This window comes from Haemaphysalis longicornis, unplaced genomic scaffold (genome assembly GCF_048455015.1).
Source record: "Haemaphysalis longicornis isolate Haplotype H1 unplaced genomic scaffold, Haemaphysalis longicornis Haplotype H1 scaffold_11, whole genome shotgun sequence".
In the NCBI taxonomy this organism is placed as follows: domain Eukaryota; kingdom Metazoa; phylum Arthropoda; class Arachnida; order Ixodida; family Ixodidae; genus Haemaphysalis; species Haemaphysalis longicornis.
Genome location: NW_027526214.1, coordinates 126,036,038 through 126,059,215, shown reverse-complemented (window position 1 = coordinate 126,059,215; position 23,178 = coordinate 126,036,038). Strand labels below are relative to the sequence as shown.

Below are 23,178 nucleotides of genomic sequence, written 5' to 3'. Positions count from 1 at the left end.
CACCTTGTAATACTAGCCAAAACTAATGGGCCCTGGCTGTTGGCTTTTCATTTGCAACAGTGACAAATGACCCCACATCCACCGGCAGGGACATAATGCAAGGCACCATGTACAAGCTAGCCTTATGATAAAATAATGTTTTATGAACAATGACATTACATTTCAACCATGGGCTTCACCAGGGAACTTCAATGCATTGTTCTGTGATGTTTGCAGTTTTTGTTATTGCTATGTGGGGTCATTTAGTCTAAATGTATGCTTATAAAACTCCATATACCACCAAACCTTGCAAGTGCTGTACCATTTGAATATTTTTTCGTAAAGCAAAAAGAATAATGCAAACGAAAGAAATGGCTGGGGTACCCAACTTTTATAAGTAGATTATGAGCCGCAGTACGGAGGGAACTATATTATGAGCCGCATTACAGAGGAAACTATACATTTTGCATTTGGTCTTCCTCAATATTGAACCTTCCCGCTCAGGTCAAGAATAAGGCACTAAACATTGCAGGTAGCTACCTCGATTGGAAGTTTGATGCAATACTGAGAAGCCAAGGGTTTTAAGGTTCAAGGAAGTTTTGTGTGGTTGAAGTGATGCACACCTAATTGCTTTCACTGCATAGCATGGTGAGGCTGTGCAGTGAAGCTCGAAGGATGTGTACTGCAGTTCGGCAAAGTGAACATATAATTGGTTTTTTTACGAAGTTTTGGATAATCAACTACCTCTAAAGATATAGCTCTGTACAGAGATGTGGCTCCTGACTCTTTAAATTGATGTTTTAACAATCGGTGACACAACTTCAAGGAAATTATCAGCTGACGTTGAGCTTCAATGGAATGTCTCACAGAACCGAGCTTGGAAAGCACGAATGTTTCATACCATAATCGTGTGTGATATTGTGCAATATGTGGTCTCACACCTGCTGCGCCATTTGTGAACGGAGGATGACGCACCCTTTTTGTACCCCTTTAGGTGCGTGCTTTTGCAGAAGATGCTCCTACAGATTGCGGGGCTAAGTAGCACCCTACGATACTTTTAGGCCAAAAAGGGTGTTATAAGGCACCTGTCTTCTGGGGTGCTTCACAAAGGGTGCTCCTGCGGCGACAGAATCCAAACACCCTAAAGGGTGTAAAATATTCAGCTTTTAGGGTGCTCCTGCGGCGACAAGCTGAAGCACCCTTTTGGGCGTAAAACTTTTTAGTGTGTACCCAACATACATGTACTCTAAACGTCATATCCTTTATGGCTGCATAAAAACACTTGTGACGTCTATATCACCGATTACAATCCAAATAAATAAACGTTGCGAACCATTTTACTTTCACTTTAACTTGACTTTTAACATCTTGTTGAATGTAGAATGATTGAATGTACTGTGTGGCGCTGTGGTTTAACCACTAGTTTGTCCCATCTAAACCATCTGATAACCGTGTTATTAAAGGGACTCAGCAGCACTTTCAATAAAAGCTTGTACTCTATTCTTCGCGTCTGGAAGCACTGCAAAAGTTACAGTTATCGCCAGAACGGAGCGGCACTGCGCAATTTGCTTGTCGCACCAGACACGCCTTCCGTTCCTGCTTCGTTTCTCTCGCTTTATTTTTAAAGTTGCTATAAAAAAAAGCGTTCACTGCTTCAACTGAAGGAAAACCGGCCAACAGCCGCCACATGGCCTCAGTGACGTAAGCCAGGCTGCGAAGAACGTCAAGACCGTGAAAGAGAGACAAATCTTTTGCGTGAGTTTTGAAGTTATCTGATGTACACTGAGCAGTAATTTTTGGCTGAGGTACTTTGCGACCTCCTAATCAAAGTACGGGGTGTGTTGGGCGACTACGTTCTTCAAGCATCTAAGATTTAAAAAAAAAGTTGAAAAAACTGTTTCAGAGTACGTGTTGCAAGCACGTGACCCCAGTATCGTCGGGAAGCCAGGTCAAAGCGCGTCCTGGGCTGTATAACGCTCGCCGCGCTCGAACATGTACTGTTTGCGCGAAGTCTCCTTCGTGCCCGGCTTGGCTACGCGCCGTGCTGGAGGTGTGAGATGGTAAGTATGACTGCACACACTCGCTAGATAGAACAATACAAGCCACTAGCAAAGTTGACAAACTGAAATTCTGGCTTAAGTGTGACGAAAGCGCAAACAACGACGGCAAAAGGCAGAGCGCTAAGCCTTTATTGACAACGCAATAAGTGAGCGGTCAACAAGCTCTCAGCAATTTGGACTGGCTCAAGTGTCACGGCTCAACATAGGAAAGAGAAGCTGCGAGTACATCCAAGACTTTCTATCGGACCGCAAGATCGTGTTTTACGCGGGGGAGTTCAACATTCTTGGGCAAAAAGGACTAAAATAAGGACTAAAATACAGCCGTTAGTCTTCGCGGGCGACCGTTCATCTTCAAGGGGAGTATCTGCAGCAGAGTACGGGCCGTGTGCATAAATGCGGAATAACTGTACGTCCCCGCCGATCTGTAAGGAGTAACAGGAAGACGAAACGCATGCAGTTAGTCTCTTTGCTGCGTCGTTAATCCCCTAATGGCGTCGTCGTTGCCCTTTTGCGCATATGTCTGCGAACAGTTTTACATTTCCAAAACACAAGCCATTGCAGTCAGTGGCTTCTTTAGATGGTGCCACGGGAGAAAATATTGATGTTAATTATAAGAAAATCGCCAAGGGTTAGTAGAGCGGCGCGTAATGGCACGGAGCGGCGAAGCGCGATTGCCAGACGCTTCTCGGTGAGGTTATGTTTATACGCTGTGTTTCATATAATTCATGCGAGGTAATAGCGTCCAATGAAAGATTTCAAGCGCGTCAAAAGTCATAAAAATTATTGACAATAGCAAACGTTGATTCCTAAGCGTAATGGATATGTATATGTTTAACAGAGGAGAAAAAACGCAGTAGCTGCTGATGACAACTGCAAAATAAAAATGCTGGCTACAAGTAAGCGTCTCGAAGTAATCTTTTGGACTCGGTACATAATTGCCTTGTGCACCAAAGCCATGATAATGCTGAAACTGCTGTAAAACCCGGTTGCATTTCCCAGTCGCAATCGTCTAGCGACGCGAACTTGAAGAAATCAGGCTAAGGAGCACCGAATTTGGTTTCGCCGATGCAGGAAAATATGGTCCGTTTCCCTATTCTGACAGTCACACAGGCGACCGCCTTCACACACGATACCTAGAGTACTTAACATATGTATCGAACACTAAGAAAACACTTTGCTTGCGCTAATTTATGCGGAAACACATGAGTTGTCCGATCGGCCAGCTACCTATGTCAACTAGGCGACGACGAGTTGATTGTTATTTACGAGAAAAAACTATGGTTGTGAGGCTCTACTTCCAATCGAACTGAGGAAGGGTCCCTAAACCTAGCAAAGCGCTAAGCGCAAGGCGCAAAACGCGGTCACGTTCGCTTGCTCGGATAGAAATTCGGGCACCAGTTGCAATGGATCTGTTGCGTTATGCACAGAACTACACGCTGTACACTTGAATATTGTCTACCGCAGCTACTACCTGACGGCGTGGAATTGGCGTATAATAGCCATATACGCACCAACGAGAGTCGAAGAGCAAAAAGTGTTTTTTCAGGAGGTTTGTACTTGGTTGCGAATTGAACGATTTATTGTTTTTCTGGGGGATTTTAACTGCGTGCTCTCCGCGCATGACAAATCCAGTAAAACGCCTTTCCGCGACGGCAGTACTTCTGTTGTCCAAGAGGCAATTGCAGAATCTTGTGTTGAGGATATCGGTGAAGTAAATTTGTGCGCACGACATGTGCAATTCACGCATTTTCAGGGAGAGAGCCACGCCCGCTTGAACCGCGTTTATGTCTCTGTTGATCTATTGCGTGAGTGTCATGATTACTGTGTCACACCAGTGTCATTTAGTGACCATTGTTTAGTATCTTTCTGTCTTGGTAGGAGGAAGCAAAATGTGAATTTTAATTGCAACCTCTGGAAAATGAACAATAAATTATTGCAAGACGAAGATTTTATGCTTGCTATGAGTAAAAAGATCAAGCAATTAGCAGGTATGACTAACTGCGCCCACAGTTGGGAACGTTTCAAGCAAGAAATAAAAATTACTGCATTAGAAAGGTCGAGTGCTATGAAGCACTCAGAACGTATGAAAGAGGAACGCCTCCGTAGTATACTTACATCGCTTATTAAAGAAGAATGCCAAACACCTGGGGTACACACAGAGGAGATTAGGAAGCTGAAAGCGCAGCTCGAGGTAATCGATCAGGATAAGTACCACGGCGCCCTAATAAGGGCGAGAGCAGAAAGACTGCTGATAGGTGAGGCACCTACCAAGATAGCCCTCGGCACTGAAAAGAGGTATGCCAATAGAAAAGAAATAACTGAAATCGAAAGTGACGGTGTGGTGTTAATCGATAGTGCTGAAATTGCACACGTGTTTTAAAAGCATTATGACACATTGTTTTCTTTTCATTCAAGCGATTTAGAAAATTTTAAACGCGAATTCATGGATTTGTTGCCTAGGCTAGATGATGAAATCAGGACTAATCTCGAAGCGCCTATTACCGTTGGTGACGTTAGTCAGGGAATTGAAGAGTTAAGCCCTGGAAAGACGTCAGGTCCAGGCGGCTTAGGAGCAGCCTTTTATAAAGCTTTCAAGTGTGAGCTGAGCCCAGTGTTGTGTCGCCTTTTCACTGAGGCGTACGAGAACGAAGTCGTTCCACCGTCCTTCACTCTCTCTCACACTGTACTCATTCCAAAAACTGATGATAGACTGAAACTCAGGAATGTCCCGGCGTATCGCCCCTATTGAAAATTCCTTCAACCAACCATCAAGATTCATTGCTGGAAAGGTTGATTGCGTTTGATGGTCACCTCGGAAAGCTTGATGTACGTAAGAAACTGTAATGGAAGCTGCTGGAAGGGGACGCTGGAAGGTGCTGGCAGGCATGGTGGCATGCCTTCCATCGTCTTCCACCACCTTCCTCCATGCTGGCAGGCTTGCGGCGCAATGGCGGCAGATTTTGGCGTGATGGCAAGCTTGACTGCTGAATTGATGATGGAAAGGCATTTTCCGAATGAATTACGGCAGCGTGCAAGCCAACATTCATTCGAGAGCAAAGCGGTTGTAATAACAGAAACATAGCGGTGGCACCGAACGTTTCGAGAAAATTACAAAAACTACCTTTTTGATGTTTGATGCACGAATGAACTTTGATTGCGTGTGATGGAAGAGACACAGGCAAGTGATGGTAGGCGCGCTGTGTCCGCATCGGAAGATGCTTGCGCGATGGTAAATCTCGCTTGCTGGAAGGATAACATATCGGCATGGTGATGGCAGATGGAAGTGACGGAAAGCTCGACGGTGATGGTAAAGTGTGATGAAGGGCAGGAAGGCAGACTTTATTATGTGTAGGACGAACTTCACCTATACATTCTGCTTCGATTAGCGTTTCTGATTCTCGAGCTGAACATCAGAAGGGTGACTCGATCTGTCAAATTTTTTCTCTGTTTTCTTTATCCAGAAGAGCTAGCTAATAGAGAGCTCGGTTTAGCATATCGTTACCGTGTTTCGTTACTGTTTACCGTGTTTACGGGAGTCGACTGCGCAGCGCGAGACTTACCGCGAACGGTAACTTACTGGCACAGGCTCCACCGTCGCCAGCGGCTTCCGGTAACGCGGTAACACGGTAAACGGTAGCGCAAACACGGTAACGATATGCTAATTATCGCAAGCCCTCAAAACACGACCTCAAAACAATCATTCTTTCCGCTCTGCTTTTATTTGTTTCGTTGCGGATGGGGCGCTGTGCGCGCGGTACTTACGCGTCAAGCGCCTCGCCTATCCAGCCGATTGGTATGCCCCGAAGACAAATTCAACCAAGCGATCGATTGTTATCCGAAAGCTGTTTCACTGCGATGGCTCATGCGATGGCTCTTTCATCAGTTAAGTAAAGGCGACCCGGTAGTATTAGGCAGACGGAACCCACCTGTAAGTCCGATGCGATAGAAATTCGCTGGTCGCGCATCGCGCTAGAATATCTCAAAAACGACAGAAAGTAGATCGATTATCTGACAATGCAATGTTGACGAGTACTGTGCTTTGTATGCTGCATGTTCTACTATCAACTCCGCCGCTGAGTTAGCGCAGTGGTTATAAGCGCGTTTTTGGTGCAGTAGTCCATGGTTCGAGCCTCCACTAAGCTATCCCCCACCACACACTTTTTGTTTTTGCTTCTGCGAACATTTTTTACAAGGTAATTTGCCTGTTGACCTTGATTTCACTCCTCAGGCGATGTTCCTAAAGGACAAAATGTACGGGTACTTCTTGTAGTGTGTTCGGTGAGAGTACTGCGTGCTAAAAACACGAAGCTTTTTTTTTCACCATGGTGTCTTTATTTTGAGCAAATTACATATGGTTTATTTCCTTAGTAGAAAAGCAGTTGCCGAAGCCTTGGCATACTCTGTACAAGCACCTTCTTCGAGGAACATGTTTCTAATCTGAATATATTGGAAGGTTTCACGTGCCCTCATCTCTTCTTTTCTGGAGAGCAAACTGCATAGCCTGCCTTAAAGCATTTTTTTTTTCAAGCAAATTTGAGCAAAGACATTAAGCAAAAAAATTTTCAGCGCTTCAGCACTGAAATTTTTTTTCTACTGTGCTTATGTTTGATTCGGGCTTTTAAGGGGCCCGCTGCCAGGATCTTTCGTATGCAGCAAAGCTTTACGAATCCACCACTCCGCCAATATCGTTATATATAAGTCCACGCTTGTATGAAGCTGCAGGAAACGATCCCCACTCTTTAAAGCACATTTATTAACCCAGTATTGTTGGATGAGTGAAGTGCACATAGCCCAGAACGTCACTCATGCAGTAGCCTTAATTCCACTTCAACCAAAGTACTGCCACATACTTTAAATCAATTCAGGTCAGAGTATATTTGCAAAAAAAAACACTAGTTATAATGGACCCATTAATCTACATTGATATCCACCCTTATTTTATTCTCTGCATCCCGTAGCTGCGGCATATATTTCTATGGCAATTCCAGCTTTCAGTAATCTACAATGCATATAGTTAAAAATAGTAATTGCAACTTAAGTAAGCATGAGCCAGGAAAATGCATTAAAAATACATTTATTGAGTGGAGTTCCACACAGGGGCAAAAAAAAAAGTTTAATGATGCTTTCTTGAAAAACTGATTGCCAACATTTGATTCCTTGAAAAGCATGGAACAAAAAGCATGGTTCTTTAAAAAATGTATCATGCAAGCATCAAAGCCTGTGCTTAGACATGACTAACATTGACAAAAATGAATCTGTACATTGGGACAGTTCGCAAGATTTTGTTACGTGTTTTCATTCAGAACACTTCACCAAGGATAAGGTTAAAGCAACTGTCATATCTTAAGACATTTCAGGATGAATCATACTGACAAAGCTACATGAGCTGAGCAACAAATCAATAGCACGAAAACCACACGTGGTAGAAAATTTAAGTACGAAAAAGGCCGCAAAAAATGCACTGTGAAACATAAGCAGCGGAGTAACGACTGGAAGAGAGGAAAAAGATGAGCTCTGTGGGGCCACTGCCTTTAGTCCAGTCCTTACTGCCCTGTTAATTATGTTGTACAGTTCATGCAACCAACAAGCCCAGATTTAATGCACTGGCTACAACAGTGAACCGCTTGGCAAGCAAAAATATAGTGGCAAAAGGGCCATAGGTACATCGTAGAGGCAGTAACATGGAAGTTAAAATAAGCATGATTTCTTCTGTGTTTATCCTTGAACTAAGAATAATGACAGAAAAACAAACTGCACAATACATGAAAACAGGAAGGGACAGGTTAGTTCCAAATACAAGTGTAGCATTGAAGTTACTTCTCAGCAACTTATCAGATGTGCTCAACATACAAGCCAGATTAACACAGGGGGCTTCTTCCTTCTTCATGGGCCCACCCAAAGACCATAAAGTATGACTGTTTAGTGCTCTCGTGAGGAAAATGCTGAGTAGGTTTTGTGTTTATGAGACTGGAGCAGGCTTTTAGCAGCAACTTGCCTGCTTCACGTGATGGGCATCACGAAACCTTTGGTCTGCTTGGTGCGTGGGAAAGTTTACGGCGGCACGTTCGAGCGCCATGTTCGTGCCATGGGGCAATACAACATTGCAGGTGAGATTCAGTTTGCAGCCATCAGGAATGGTTGCTGTTGCGCATGAGATCTAGCTCTCGCCTCGCTTCGGGCGGCAGCGGCAGTATTTCAAGAATCCGAGGCTGGAAACTTGACGTCTTGCTTTTACACGCGGTGAGTGCAACATTGGTGACCCAGGTGTTCATTGACAGACAGCAGAGTAGTCTCGTATGGCACCTTCGGCTGGCTCAGGTGGCTGTAGAGAACACGTATACAATGAATGCAGTGCCGCCTACCCGTGCGAGGTGCTCTTCCGAGCTGGCATGTTCTGCAAATGCGGATGGCGCATCCACCTCTGCCCCTGCTCAGCTTTCGCATTCCCCTCTTAATGGCGAAGCTCAAGCGGCCTCACAGTTTTTGTGTTCATGGTTGTGCAAAAAAAAGAGTTTGTGGCAGAAGACGAATTAAAGAGGCGCCAAAGCACCTTTCTCATTGGCGTCTACAGCCAGCACAGCCGTGTGCACCCTGCTGCAGCCTGCCTGACAGGCTTTGTGGTTATTCTTTTCTTCCTTCGACCTTCAAGGAAGAACGCTCCATGAAGGGCAGAAAAATTTGGCAGCTTATAGCATGAGAAGGACACCCTAAAACCTTGGCATCAAAAACAGCCAAATCCTAGCAATGTAACATTTACAGAAGGAACGCTGTGCCCTATGCTGTTCTTTCGTAAACATAACTGGAGGTATTGTTACAGTTCTACCTACCCTTGACGGAACGGTGATGTTCCTCTGTTCCTTCCAAAAAAAAACTTTCCAGGAACGTTTTTCCGTACAACACTGAAAATTTCCTACTAACACTAAATACAGGTAAATATTTAAACACTAAATGCATTTGAATGCTAACATGACCTCCAGAACACATACACAGCAAACATGAGCCCATAGCAACACAATGTAAGTGAAAATACGCTATACTGTCCTACAACAAGCTGCCACTTTAGTCCCTTTCAATTTTGTTAGGAATATTACAAATAAACATCTTTTCTTCTATAGGGAAATCTATAAACAGACAGGAGTCCTGAACCTCCTCTGGTAGCACAATATCCAGCACTGCAGAGTGTGAAAGAAAACACTCTTTGATGTGCTGAGGCATGGCAGGCACACCAGCAGGTACATCGGCAATAATAACCGGACGACACAAAATAACACAGGTATCAGTGCCCCTCAGAGCGAGTACCTTTTCCACCCGCTTGTAGTCACCACTGGTCGTTCTAAGAAAAGTGGTGTCCGACCTAGCTGGCCTTGTGTAGGCAGTGCTGTGAAATACCTGGCCATCTAGAATAAAACGCTCGTACTGCAGTGCACTTGAAGCAGCAATCCCACAACGAAGCTGAATTGTCCTCTGCTCATCACAGCTGAGGGCCGTTACTTTGCCTCTTCCCAGAAGGCACAGCTTTTCCCCAACACGTGCAGCATTCTGTACAGGTGTGTAACCAATCAGTTCCTTGCACACCTGCTGCTCTTGCAGTGTCAGCCGACCACTGTCACAGAGTTGGCACAGCTGCTGAAATATGACAATTCTTTTGGTCACTTCTTGAAGAATGCCCTTGGCTGCTGATACTTGCCGCACAATGTTGCCATTGCCACCTTCAAAAACAAAGGCAGAGTGGGCCCACAGCGGCCCCAGCGACCGCACAGAGTTGGCCAGATGCAGCAGCCCATGGACATTGAACGTCATGAAGCTCGGACCGTAAAGAGACTTGCAACTGCGCACAAAGCTTTCCAAGAGGAATTCTGAAAGAGAATGAAATAGCATCTTTTTAAGTGCAGCAGACAACTCAACATGTGTCAGCACCATAACCGCTGACTAGGGGATTTTCAAATATCTGTTACACTCACAGGGCCCAAATGGCATTTATTTTTTTACCTCCATAACCTCTGACTAGGGGATTTCCAAATTAATGCCGCAAACACAGGGCTCACATGGCAATTATTTTTTACCTGTCTAATGTACACAAGCTATGGCCGCTGCTTTCTTCTACTTACTACACCGGGCAACCCATCACTAGCCTTCCAGCATTGACAATTAAATCTTTTCTCCACAGTATCTAATTCTACCAGTAATGCCGATACAGTAGAACCCCACTGTTACATTCGCAATTGCTGCATTTTCCCGGCTGCAACGTCATCATCAATCAGTCCCGGCATGGTTCCCATAGGATCTCATGCATTAGAAACCCCTCTATTATATATCGTAATCGCCAAAACTTTCCCGCATACTACACAAAAACTAGCACTCTGACCCGGCCCAACCGACGAGTGCCAACGGCCACGTTGACTTTTCTTGCTGAATGGCCTCACTTGACTAGGAGATTAGTCGCATGAAGTGGTACGTGGTGTTGCTGCGACAGGGAAAAAACGCAGGGGGTGCCTGGGAAGGCTGTGCTATTATCATTTTTGATTGATTGATTGATTGATTGTGGGTTTAACGCGCCGACGCAACGCAGGCGATGAGGCGCGCCGTAGTGGAGGGCTCCGGATAAATTTTGACCACCTGGGGATCTTTATCGTGCGCCGAAATCTCGTACACACGGGCGTTTTTGCTTTTCGCCTCCATCAGAAAAGCGGCCGCCGCGGCCGGGAATCGAACCCGCGACCTTGTGCTCAGCAGCGCAACGCCTTAGCCACTGAGCCACCGCGGCGGGTGCTATTATCATTTTTGTCAGTGGTTGCTTCATGTTATGCCTGTCATTGCCCTGCTTGCACTTGCTGTCGCCTTGTCACTTTTTTTTTGCCTTGTCGCCTTGCCTCCTTGTGAATGAAAGTTTGACATCCACCTGAATGCAGCCATACGGCTACAAAGGAAAGCTATACAGCTTTCTCAGAAACTTCGCAGTTGAAGAAAAATTTGTCCTGGTCCAGGATTCGAACCCGGGACCACTGCTTAACCGGAGCAGTCGCTCTACCAACTGAGCTAACCAGGAGACTAGTCGTTTGTAGCGCGAGAACAAATTGATCGACAACTCCAAGTGAAGGACAGGTGTTAATCGACCAGATTTAGGGGAAATCCCCAAGGTGGAGGAAGTAAACTTTCATTCGCTGAAACTTACTCCACCTTGGGGATTTCCCCTAAATCTGGTCGATTAACACCTTCCCTTCACTTCGAGTTGTCGATCAATTTGTTCTCGCGCTACAAACGACTAGCCTCCTGGTTAGCTCAGTTGGTAGAGCGACTGCTCCGGTTAAGCAGTGATCTCGGGTTCGAATCCTGGACCAGGACGAATTTTTCTTCAACTGCGAAGTTTCTGAGAAAGCTGTATAGCTTTCCTTTGTAGCCGTATGGCTGCATTTAAGTGGATGTCAAACTTTCATTTGCTGAGAATTACTCCACCTTGGGGATTTCCCCTAAATCTGGTCGATTAATATCTTGCCTCCTTGTGTTGCATACTTCTGATACCCATGTCGTCATGGTCATGCGTGGGCTGTTGCCAGCGGCGTATGTCCTGTGCGTGGCCCTATGCAAAACTAGCCTGCTGCAGAAGCGCAAGTTGTTTTCCCACATAAACCTCCCGAGTATGGGCAGTCCTGCCTTTTGTAGTCCTGTACACATGGCTCCAGTCGCCCTGAGTACTAATAAAAGTATTATTATTGAAAGGTGATTTATTGCCGAAGATCTTTCTGAAGGCGAGAGGTCAGGAATCGCGGACCAGGGAAGCAGACACGAGCCGAGCGAAGCAGTCCGAGTGAACCCCGTCGTTCTAGGCGATGGCGATGAGGATTTCCGACAGTCTGTTTGCTGATGATGACGCTGCTCGTACTGGTCAACATGACCTATTGTGGGTAATGACGCCTCCGATGCTTTTGCGGAGCATAGCTGCTAATCTTCACTACAATCACCCCCCGGAAAAGAGGGTAGCCATCCTGGCGACTCAAGGTGATGGCGAGACGAGCGGGTCATAATAATGCTTGAGACGAGCAACATGCACTGTGTCTCGTCCACGGCGTCGGAGATCCTGAGAAGGTGTTAGCGGCTCGACGACGTAGTTCACCGGGGAAGTGCGTTCAACAACACGGTACGGCCCCTGGTAGTTCGACAGGAATTTCGAGCACAGGCCAGGAGTCCTGGTGGGTACCCAGAGCCACACGAGAGAACCGGGACCGAAGACGGGTGCGGGCTCGCCAGTCGTGATGGACTTTTGTCGCTCCTGCTCTTCAGTGGTGAAAGAACGGGCAAGCTGGCGGCATTCCTCGGCGTGTTTGGCAGCCTCAGAAATCGGCGTGCACTCGGATACATCAGGGCGGTAGGGAAGGATCGTGTCCAGCATGCACGATGGCTCCCGCCCATATAGGAGGAAAAACGGAGAAAAACCCGTCGTCGCTTGTATGGCGGTGTTGTAGGCGTACGTCACGTAAGGGAGTACAAGGTCCCAGTTTCCATGGTCAGACGCAACGTACTTGGACAACATGTCCCCGAGGGTACGGTTGAAGCGCTCCGTGAGGCCATTCGTTTGCGGATGGTAGGCAGTGCTCGTTCGATGGATGACGCTGCATGCCTTAAGAAGCTCCGCGACGACGTCAGACAGAAAGACGCGGCCTCTGTCGCTGAGCAGCTCCTTAGGCGCACCGTGACGGAGTATAAAACGCCGCAGCAGAAACGAGGCGACGTCCCGTGCGGTAGCAGCTGGTAGAGCGGCGGTCTCAGCATAGCGCGTCAAGTGGTCGATGGCAACTATAGCCCAGCGGTTGCCGGCGGTTGTGCAGGGTAACGGTCCGTACAGATCAATGCCCACACGGTCAAATGGTTTCACTGGGCAAGGCAGCGGCTGTAACGGACCACAGAGGTGAGGTACCGGCGAGTTTCGGCGTTGGCAATCTTGGCAGGATCGAACGTATTTTCGCACGAAGTTGTACATCCCGCGCCAAAAGTAACGAAGACGCAAACGTTCATAGGTTTTGAGTAGGCCGACATGACCACATGTGGGATCAGAGTGGAACAAGGCACAAACATCGGACCGCAAATGCCGTGGAATCACTAGCAACCATTTGCGGCCATCCAAGTAGTAGTTGCGTCGATAAAGCAGCTGATCGCGTACTGCAAAGTGAGATGCTTGCCTACGGAGAGCGCGTGTCGTTACAGCTTGGGAAGGATTGGTGAGCGAGGTGACAAGGGCAACAATCCATGGGTCCTTCCGTTGCTCAGCTGCCATGTCAGTCACAGCAAGGGAAGCCAGGTCACCCGGAGAGTCCGATAGATTAGCAGGTACGGGTGAACGGGAGAGAGCGTCGGCGTCCGAATGCTTCTTACCAGACCTGTATTTTACTCGTATGTCATATTCTTGGAGGCGAAGCGCCCATCGCCCCAGACGACCGGCCGGATCTTTCAAAGAAGACAGCCAACAGAGGGCGTGGTGGTCAGTGACCACATCAAATGGGCGGCCGTACAGATATGCTCGAAATTTAGCAAGCGCCCAGATGATGGCCAAGCACTCCTTCTCGGTAACTGTATAGTTGGATTCTGGCTTCGTTAGGGTGCGGCTGGCATAGGCGACGACATATTCGTCGAAACCTTGTTTACGTTGGCAAAGCACAGCCCCAAGGCCAACTCCGCTGGCGTCAGTATGAAGTTCGGTGGGCGCTGTAGGGTCGAAGTGTCGAAGTATGGGTGGCGATGTAAGGAGACGGCGCAAAGTATGGAACGCGTGGTCGCAGGCCGGAGACCAGACAGGCAAGTCACGGGCACCACCGAGGAGCTTCGTCAATGGCTCAATGATGGAAGCAAAGTTGCGAATGAAGCGCCGGAAGTACGAGCAAAGCCCGATGAAGCTCCGAAGGGATTTTATGTTGTTTGGCTTCGGGAATTCGGCGACAGCGCGAAGCTTGGCTGGGTCGGGGAGCACGCCGTCCTTGGATACAACGTGACCCAAGATGGCAAGTTTCGTGGCGGCAAAACGACACTTTTTCAGGTTAAGTTGGAGCCCAGCTCGTGAAAGGCACGTTAAAACTTGCTCCAAACGGTGAAGGTGCGTCTGAAAATCGGCGGAAAAGATGACAATGTCGTCGAGATAGCAAAGACAGATCTTCCACTTGAGGCCGCGCAAAACATTGTCCATCATGCGTTCAAATGTTGCAGGGGCGTTGCACAGCCCGAACGGCATGACATTAAATTCGTACAACCCATCAGGTGTGACAAATGCCGTTTTCGAGCGATCACCGTCTGCCATAGGAACCTGCCAATACCCGGACCTTAAATCAAGTGACGAGAAAAATTCTGCCCCCTGCAAGCAGTCCAGAGCATCATCTATGCGAGGGAGAGGATAGACGTCCCTGCGCGTGATTTTGTTGAGGCGGCGATAGTCTACACAAAATCGAATAGAGCCATCTTTTTTTCGAACGAGAACGACAGGAGATGCCCAGGGACTGCTTAAGGGTCGAACAACGCCACGCTGGAACATGTCATCGACGTGTTGCTCGATGGTGCGACGCTCGGTTGGGGAGACGCGATACGGCCGTTGCCGAAGGGGAGCATGGCTTCCAGTGTCGATGGTGTGCTCCACAGTGGACGTACGACCAAGGGGGTTGTGCGACAAATCGAAAGACGAACGGAATCGCTGAAGTAGAGCCATAAGTTGAGCTTGTTGGGTGCTGTCTAGAGCATCATCCACGGAGGCACGAAACACGTCAGTCGCTGAGTTTGGATCTGACGAACACGGATCCAGTCCGTCGATGCCAATGTGTGACACGCCATCCGCAACGTTGAAAATAAGGCCAGGGTCGATATGTTCTAGACTTCCAAGAGTTTCGCCTTCTAGGAGTGCGCACGGTACGGTCGATGTGTTCGTGATGAACATGGCGCTTCCCCCGGAGTGGAAATCCAGAACGGCAAACGGCAGTGGAAAAAGGTTGCGGCGGTGAAACGTGTCAGATGGTGTAAACAGCGCCGTGGCGTCGGTCACAGACACACCGCATATAGGCACACATACAGAAGAACAGGGCGGAATGTGAGTGTCTTCTGCCACGACAAGTTTAGCAGCGTGGATGGGATGGTCGTCGTCAAACAATGCGTCAGAAGAGGCTGAAAGTTCCACTTGTGCGCGTGCGCAGTCAATCACTGCGTTATTGCGGGAAAGAAAGTCCCATCCTAATATTACTTCGTGGGAGCAAGCCGGAAGCACTATAAACTCAACGTGGTGCACGACGTCCTGAATAACAACCCGAGCCGTGCATGCAGCCACTGGCTCGATATGTTGTGCACTTGCGGTTCGGAGTGATAGTCCGTCCAGAGGCGTCTTTACTTTGCGAAGGGAACGGCAGAGATCAGCGTGAATAACGGAAATGGCGGCTCCTGTGTCGACCAGAGCTAATGTGCGAATGCCTTCAACAACAACATCGATGACATTGGTAGGGAACGGAAGGGGATGAGGCCTTGGACTTTTCGACGTGGACGCAGTTCGTGCCTCAGGAACTGCGGCGACTAGTTTTTTCCGTATCTCCGGGACCAGGACGGCGCCGCATCGGGGAGAGCGAGCGACGGCGTGGTGACGGCGAACGGTGGTCGGTAAAGGTGGCGCGGTTCGAAGAGGAGGTCGGGAACGACGAGCGTGGCGTCACATGGACTTGAGGCGACTGAGTGAAGTCTGCAGGCGCAGAGTTCAAGGTTGACGGCGGACAACGACGACAATAGCGTGCAACGTGCCCAGGCATCCTGCACGCAAAGCAGATAGGGCGATTGTCCGGTGTACGCCATACACTCCGGGGTTGCGGCACGAACTGAGGTTGAGGAAGCACCGAGGGCGGAACCCGAGGTCGAACTGGGAATGTCGGCTGGAACGTCACGGCAGGCTGCTGCAATGGTCTGGTGACGACTTCGGCATAAGTGACTGGCGCAGCTACTGGCACGTACTGCGGAGGCGGCGGCGGAAGTGCTTCAGCAATTTGACCCCGGATGACATCTCTGAGGGCAGGCTCTAGCGCGGACACCGACGTCGTCGTGGAGGGTAGGAGGGACAGCTGTCGCGCCACTTCCTCACGCACGAAGTCTTTAAGTTGCGTAAGGAGCGCGGAATCGGCGGAAATCGCTGCCAAACTCAACCCAGAGCCATCCCGTGCAAGAGATTTTCGAGTGAGGGCCCGTTGCTTCCTCAGCTCATCAAAGCTTAAGCACAGCTTGACGACATCGGCAACCGTGCTCAAGTCCTTGGACAAAAGCATTTGGAAAACGTCGTCATCTATGCCTTTTAAAATATGTTTGATTTTATCAGCTTCCGCCATAGATGGTTCGACGCGCTTACATAGGTCCACGACGTCTTCAATATAACTAATAAAGTTCTCGCCAGCCTGCTGTGCTCGAACACGCAGACGCTGCTCCGCTTCAAGCTTGCGCACCGCTGAACGGCCAAAGGCCGCAAGGAACTTTACCTTGAACTCAGACCAAGTCCGGCAGTCGCGCTTGTTGTTCCCATACCATAACTCGGCGGCGCCCTTCAGAGAGAAGCCGACGTCATTCAGTTTCATGGCGTCGTCCCATCGGTTATGAGTGCTTACGCGTTCATACACGGACAGCCAATCCTCGGCGGCGTCGTTATTATCGGTTCCGTTGAAGAATGGAGGTTCTCGCTGCATAGCACCGTAGCACATCACCGTCGGCGATGAGGGCGTAGCACTCTGGTTCGGTTGGTTGTTCATGGCCGAGGGTAACTTCCGGCTCCGGAGTTCCAGGATTAAGGCGTGACCCCGGCTCCTCCACCACTTGAAAGGTGATTTATTGCCGAAGATCTTTCTGAAGGCGAGAGGTAAGGAATCGCGGACCAGGGAAGTAGACACGAGCCGAGCGAAGCAGTCCGAGTGAACCCCGTCGTTCTAGGCGATGGCGATGAGGATTTCCGACAGTCTGTTTGCTGATGATGACGCTGCTCGTACTGGTCAACATGACCTATTGTGGGTAATGACGCCTTCGATGCTTTTGCGGAGCATAGCTGCTAATCTTCACTACATTATTATTATCTATGGAAGTGGTTTTCAACCACGAATGTTCTAGCCTAACACCTACATACTGCAGTGTGCATTGGCTTTTCCACATGGCTGGCGCATTGTGCAAAAAGCCAACGTTGAAACTAGTGCTATGCAGTTTTAAAGCCTGCGCTTTACTATAACAACACGGCAAACACTGACTATCTGCCCAATACTAAAAACTCAAAATAGCAGCGATAAGTGGCCAATCAAAGGCTTCAATGACCATTAATAATGGCATCCAATGGCTTTTATGGCTGAAATATCAAATGAGTTAACTTATCAATGCCACTCAACACTGGCCAGTCACTTGCAAACATAAGATGCAGGTAAAAATTACGACCATGTTACTGGGTTACTATGGTCCATCTATCCCAACAAGCATTTGGGAAAACATTTCGCATAACGGATTGCTTGCAACACAATTGAAACATTGATGTTACCTGCTCTGTCGATTTCATTTGAACTGAGCTCTTCTCCCAAAAGGATATGCAGAGCTTCTGACAACTTCGACAGGTGCCTCCAGTATTCAAGGTGAAGAATTCCCTCAAGACATGGCAGGGCGTAAAACAGGATCCAATGCCTCCATTCTGAAGCTTTCCAGTAGCTCCGCTCGGAAAGGGGCCGTGGCAACCTTGTCACACAATGGGGAGGCTTGATGACTAGGAGCCGTGCATCTATTTTAGCCACTGTTGATGTGAGAGCTGTAAAAAATAACCTCCAATAAATGTATAACCCAAGGAATGTAAAACTAGCATCATTTCAGCAGCAAATCACACCATACAAAGAAAAGAGAACATATGTGCTATTACCTTCGTCAAAGCAGAGATTGGAGTATGGAGTGGACAGGAGTGCCTCTGTGACTTGTTTTGACACACCTTGCAGTACGCAGTGCATGTACTCCACGCTCTGAGCATTGACCAGATCTAGCCCTAAAAAAACAGCGTGGTTAATAATGTCATTAACAAATACCCCATTAAACGTGTCGCCCAATGCAAGAAATAACTACTGCACGCATGACGAGTCAAATGGCCGATAAAATACTGCATGCGTTAACGTTCTCTGTGACCTACACCTGCACCATAACCTTATCCCTGTTGCTAAAATACCCAGCAGGAGCAGGGCAAAATAGTGCTGCCTTGATGACTGAAGTCGGACTACCAGGCTGTCATGAAATGTTGAAGCCCACAGTCAATAAACAGAGCTCAGTTAACTATTTCGAAATGTGCATTCATAAGGCGGGGAGGGGGAGGGGGAAGGGGGGGGGGAAGTGCAAAGCAGAAATAGAATTTCTCGACAATAGGATTTATTGTTTTTTGTGAAACCACCTCTAATTACAAGCTCAAAACAACTTCAAGAGGTAAGTGCACCATTGACTTTATCTATGCTTTCATACAGACACCTCCCGTATTCTTTTGTCATTAAGGAAGGTTCAAAACAATAGATGTTTGCTGCCACCTGTTATTTCCACAAACAGTGTTGTGCAGGATTTTTTAAAATCCCGCAAAAAGCGCTTACTTTTGTTTATGCCCTGAAATAAACTTGCCTTTCTCACCTTATACTGATGTTCCATTCTGCCATTTCATTCTTTCATTTATTTTTTTCCCACTTTACCACAGAACAACAGAAAGCATGAGGAAGGTATGTACATAATGGTTCAAACTGATGTATAAAGAATTATTAGCTGTGTCGCCACACACTGCGTATAGACCTCACCAGTCATACAAACTCCTTAAACTGTCATTAAAACATTGTCTACTGAGCCGGTCTCTACACTTTGAATGGTCCAGCTTCTAAATTTACTTAATTTCTTGACTTGCCTTAAAACCCTGCTTTTTGTGCACTCTTCTATCTGCTACACTGGTGTCCTTGCAGGTGTTTGGCAAGCAAGAGAAATATAGACAAACATTAGCCACAATCTAGAGCTGACATCTAAATGAAACAGCACAGTGAATCAGCTGGAAAGCCTCACAGTTACAATGTTCCGTTACCTGGAAAAACTTGACAGGTTTTGGCAAGAGGATTATCATTAGCTGCGTGTAGCATTACACAACCTTTGAAGAAGAAAGGCCAGGACGCCGACCACGTTATTTCGAGTTTAAAGGAAATTAACGTTTCGGCTTCCACACTGAAGCCTTGGTCACAATAAAACTTTGAAGGGAAATGATCGCCTTAAGTACGCTTCACAACGCTGCGCAGGCAACTTACGTAGATTGGCGGCAGATTTCTGGCGTTCCTATTCAGCGTGTGTTCCGTCGTCTGTATGTGAAGTGATTCCAGTAGCAGGCGTCAGGTGGCATTCCTTTCTTTTGCGAGGACACATGTAGCAGACCAGTAGATTGTGTGCGATGTGGTATCGCAGTGCTCGGCAAGGGTGCTTGTCGACACGTGGTTCTTGTTCACATCATTTTGATGCTGCTGCAGGCGCTGCGCAAAGTTTCCTGACTCGCCAATATACACGTAACGGCAGTGTGCACAAGGAATGACGTAGACAACTCCTGGATACCTCTCTGTCGGCACTTTGTCCTTTACGTTTACAAGTTCATGCCTTAGTTTGCGAGACGGCACGGGCGCAGTTTGCACATTGTATGAGCGGAGTATGCGTGACAGAGCCTATCTGATGCCGGGCACGTACGGAATTGCTGCGTGCTTTTGAAGTCCGACGTCGGCAGCATGCGCAGGGCGAGGGCGTTGTCACTGAACGGAGTTGATGAAGCCCTTAGGGTAACCGCACGATGAAAGCTCGTAGTGAGCTCGCGTATTGTCTGCCACCCGGTCCTCTGGCTTGCTGGAGGTCCTGTCAGCTCTGCAGAGAAGGGAGGCCACCACAAACTGCTTCTCTCCTGACGGATGCACCGAATTAAAGTGTAGGCACAGGCCAGTGTGAGTCTTCTTTCTGAACAACGTAAAGGACAGCCCCACACCATCACGCTTCACCAGGACGTCCAGGAATGCCAGACGCCTGTCGGCCTCTTCCTCATTCGGGAATTGGATGAATTCACAGTCGTGAATTCACGACTACGCGAGCTCACTACGAGCTTTCATCGTGCGGTTACCCTAAGGGCTTCATCAACTCTGTTCAGCGACAACGCCCTCGCCCTGCGCATGCTGCCGACGTCGGACTTCAAAAGCACGCAGCAATTCCGTACGTGCCCGGCATCAGATAGGCTCTGTCACGCATACTCCGCTCATACAATGTGCAAACTGCGCCCGTGCCGTCTCGCAAACTAAGGCATGAACTTGTAAACGTAAAGGACAAACTGCCGACAGAGAGGTATCCAGGAGTTGTCTACGTCATTCCTTGTGCACACTGCCGTTACGTGTATATTGGCGAGTCAGGCAACTTTGCGCAGCGCCTGCAGCAGCATCAAAATGATGTGAACAAGAACCACGTGTCGACAAGCACCCTTGCCGAGCACTGCGATACCACATCGCACACAATCTACTGGTCTGCTACATGTGTCCTCGCAAAAGAAAGGAATGCCACCTGACACCTGCTACTGGAATCACTTCACATACAGACGACGGAACACACGCTGAATAGGAACGCCAGAAATCTGCCGCCAATCTACGCAAGTTGCCTGCGCAGCGTTGTGAAGCGTACTTAAGGCGATTATTTCCCTTCAAAGTTTTATTGTGACCAAGGCTTCAGTGTGGAAGCCGAAACGTTAATTTCCTTTAAACTCGAAATAACGTGGTCAGCATCCTGGCCTTTCTTCTTCAAAATGCATCCCGACCAAACGGGCTTCCGTCATACCCTTGGCTTAAATTACACAACCTTTTGCTCAATAATTTCACCCTCAGGGTTGAGAATGTTTCCATTTGTATCGTGCTCAGGTTGTTGTTTTTGTATCATGCCATGAAAATCACTAAGCGCACCTATAGCCGATAAAAGGAGATTAAAGGCTAGCTTACCTTTCAAGTTCACAAGAACAGATGGCCCTTTGATGCCATTGATGGTGTCCTTAAACCGAAGAGCCAGCTTCATATCTTGAACCATCATCTCAGATGTCCTTGCTTCTGGTGGCTCATATATGATGTACCGCATGCTCCCTTAAATGAAAAATAAAAACTCGTCACACAATGTCCTCACTACAAGCATGGCACAGAATTTACTATTTTTTTACAAACAGTATTCTTCTGAAAACATTTTATGTAAAACTTCATTTCGCTTTCTTCGTTTTTCCTCACGTTTCACGTGTGTTTTCCTGCCGCGTTAAAGCGCACTCAATTGTTCGTCAGCCCCTGTACTCTGTGTTTCTTGCTTAGTCCTGCCATCTGCGCTGTTTTTTTGAAGTTAAAATGTATCAACAGGCCCTTCAGTGCACCCTTCTGCTTTCGTGAAGTTGGCAGCGTTGCTGTTTGCATTTATCCATGCGATAAATAAGTTTTGCAACGTGTTTGGGAAAGTAAATATTAAGGCAACTGGTTTACTGTTTTCCACAGGCCATGCCAAAGAACTGCAAGATAAACATGGCTTACCTTCAGTGTGATCCCCAGGAATGAGGCACCATGGGCATCCAAAGTAGCCATTGAAGTTGACCATGTTGAGCGTGGCTGCTCTTGCAGGAGCATCAACTGAGCACCCCAGGACAGCTACCTTGGACACATGCGTGTGAGCCTCATGGTTCCACTTGATTGCCTTCATGCCATTGAGCTCCTGCACAAATGTGTGCAAGAACAACTGCATGTTGGGATGCTTCTTCCCAAACCACAGTCCTGTAAGAATGGGATGCTTGAAGCGCACGTGGGGTGGAAGTTCATTAACAATGAACTGAAGGGGCCAGATAGAAGTCTTTGAAGACTTCCACACAGGGCTTCCATCCGTGTTGATGAGCAGTGTCAAGTCATCCTTACTCAGGTTTCTTGCCTTTCGCAGCCTTTTGTAGCACTCTGCACTGGTCACATCAGTAATTTGTTCTTCGGGCTGCTGAAGCTTGTTGAGGTTTTCATGAAGGTCGGCTTTTGTTTTTTCAAGAAGAAAGCTGAGCTGCTTCTCCATGTTAAGAATAACAAAAAACAGGCCACGGTCTTTCAATGTCTGAATTCGATCAGTGTGTTGGCACATGGGGCAGTGAGCTGACAGCCCTTGTGCCTCCATTTCAGATTCACACTTCTCACAAACGTACTGCTGTTGCACTATATCCTGTGTTTCCTTGGACCAGAGCTGCCTAAACAAATACTTGCTCTTGGGCAATACATCCGTTCCGAAAAGCAAGTTGACCAGCTTCGCTAGATCACCAAGGGCTGACCATGTCAGCCCATGGGCAACAGCAAATGACATAATGGCTGCTATAGCACCCGACCTTGTAACTTGGGAATTGGGCAATGTTTGGTCATCAAACTGCGCAAAGCGGGAATGAAGCATGCCATCCTCATCTGATACGTCCAAAAACCCGCTGTCACTCTCATCGTCACTGTCATAGCTGTACTCCGAGCCGCAATACTCGCTGTCATGGTCGCCTTCGTCAATCAGCTGATCGTTTTCGGCCTGACTAGTTGAAGGTGCCGCGTCGACATCAGCCGCGCCGCCTTCATTGCTTGCATTTGAAGGTCCGACATCGCTTTCCGAGTGCTCCTGGGAGACGACCTGTGCGTCACTTGCAGGCTCAACGTTAGATGCGGTCGCACTAAGCGCTGAAGCTTCGAAGTCTTTTTCCCGCTTCCAGCTTGTTGACGCCGGCACATAAAAATAACTGTCACGGTCCAAGTACCGTTTCCGCCGCACTCTCGCAGGGCTGTCGGACATGGCCGGTCGTGTCCGCAGGTGTCAGATGGTCAAGCACATACGCATAGTCGCAACCACAGAAAAACAAAAGTATTTGAATGCGCCTATGCAACAAGGCTGCGCTGTGATCTAACAAATGCTTGCGGCAGCGCGGGCCCGTCAACAGAAAAAAGAAACAAAAAAAAAACGCACTAACACTGCAGAAACCAACCAATTTGTTCAGATGGCGCTGCAAAACTGGCAAAAAAAATATTTTTTTGTATCTAAAAAGTATATTTAGATACCTCGCAAAATATACTGCTTGCTGAAACTGTTTTTTTTTGCTTCTGTATCAAAGTTAACT

General features: G+C 47.7%; 1 protein-coding gene across 1 annotated transcript; it reads right to left on the bottom strand.

Annotated features, from left to right (window-relative positions):
- Positions 1-9,098: 9,098 nt before the first annotated feature.
- Positions 9,099-22,993, bottom strand: LOC144160910 (uncharacterized). The gene is made up of 5 exons (XM_077692003.1): positions 21,590-22,993; positions 21,023-21,160; positions 17,920-18,039; positions 17,551-17,811; positions 9,099-9,895 (listed from the first exon to the last, which is right to left on the bottom strand). The coding sequence occupies exons 1-5, from the start codon at positions 22,854-22,856 to the stop codon at positions 9,099-9,101; spliced, it is 2,583 nt and encodes an 860-aa protein (XP_077548129.1). The 5' UTR covers positions 22,857-22,993.
- Between the last annotated feature and the right edge of the window lie 185 nt (positions 22,994-23,178).

Excerpts from the sequence above, each read along its gene's own strand:
- LOC144160910 (XM_077692003.1), bottom strand. The coding sequence starts at position 22,856 with ATGTCCGACAGCCCTGCGAGAGTGCGGCGGAAACGGTACTTGGACCGT. Across the intron at positions 18,040-21,022 it reads TGTTCTTGTGAACTTGAAAG|GGCTAGATCTGGTCAATGCT; the intron begins GTAAGCTAGCCT and ends CTGTTTTTTTAG. Across the intron at positions 9,896-17,550 it reads AAATGAAATCGACAGAGCAG|AATTCCTCTTGGAAAGCTTT; the intron begins GTAACATCAATG and ends ATTCTCTTTCAG.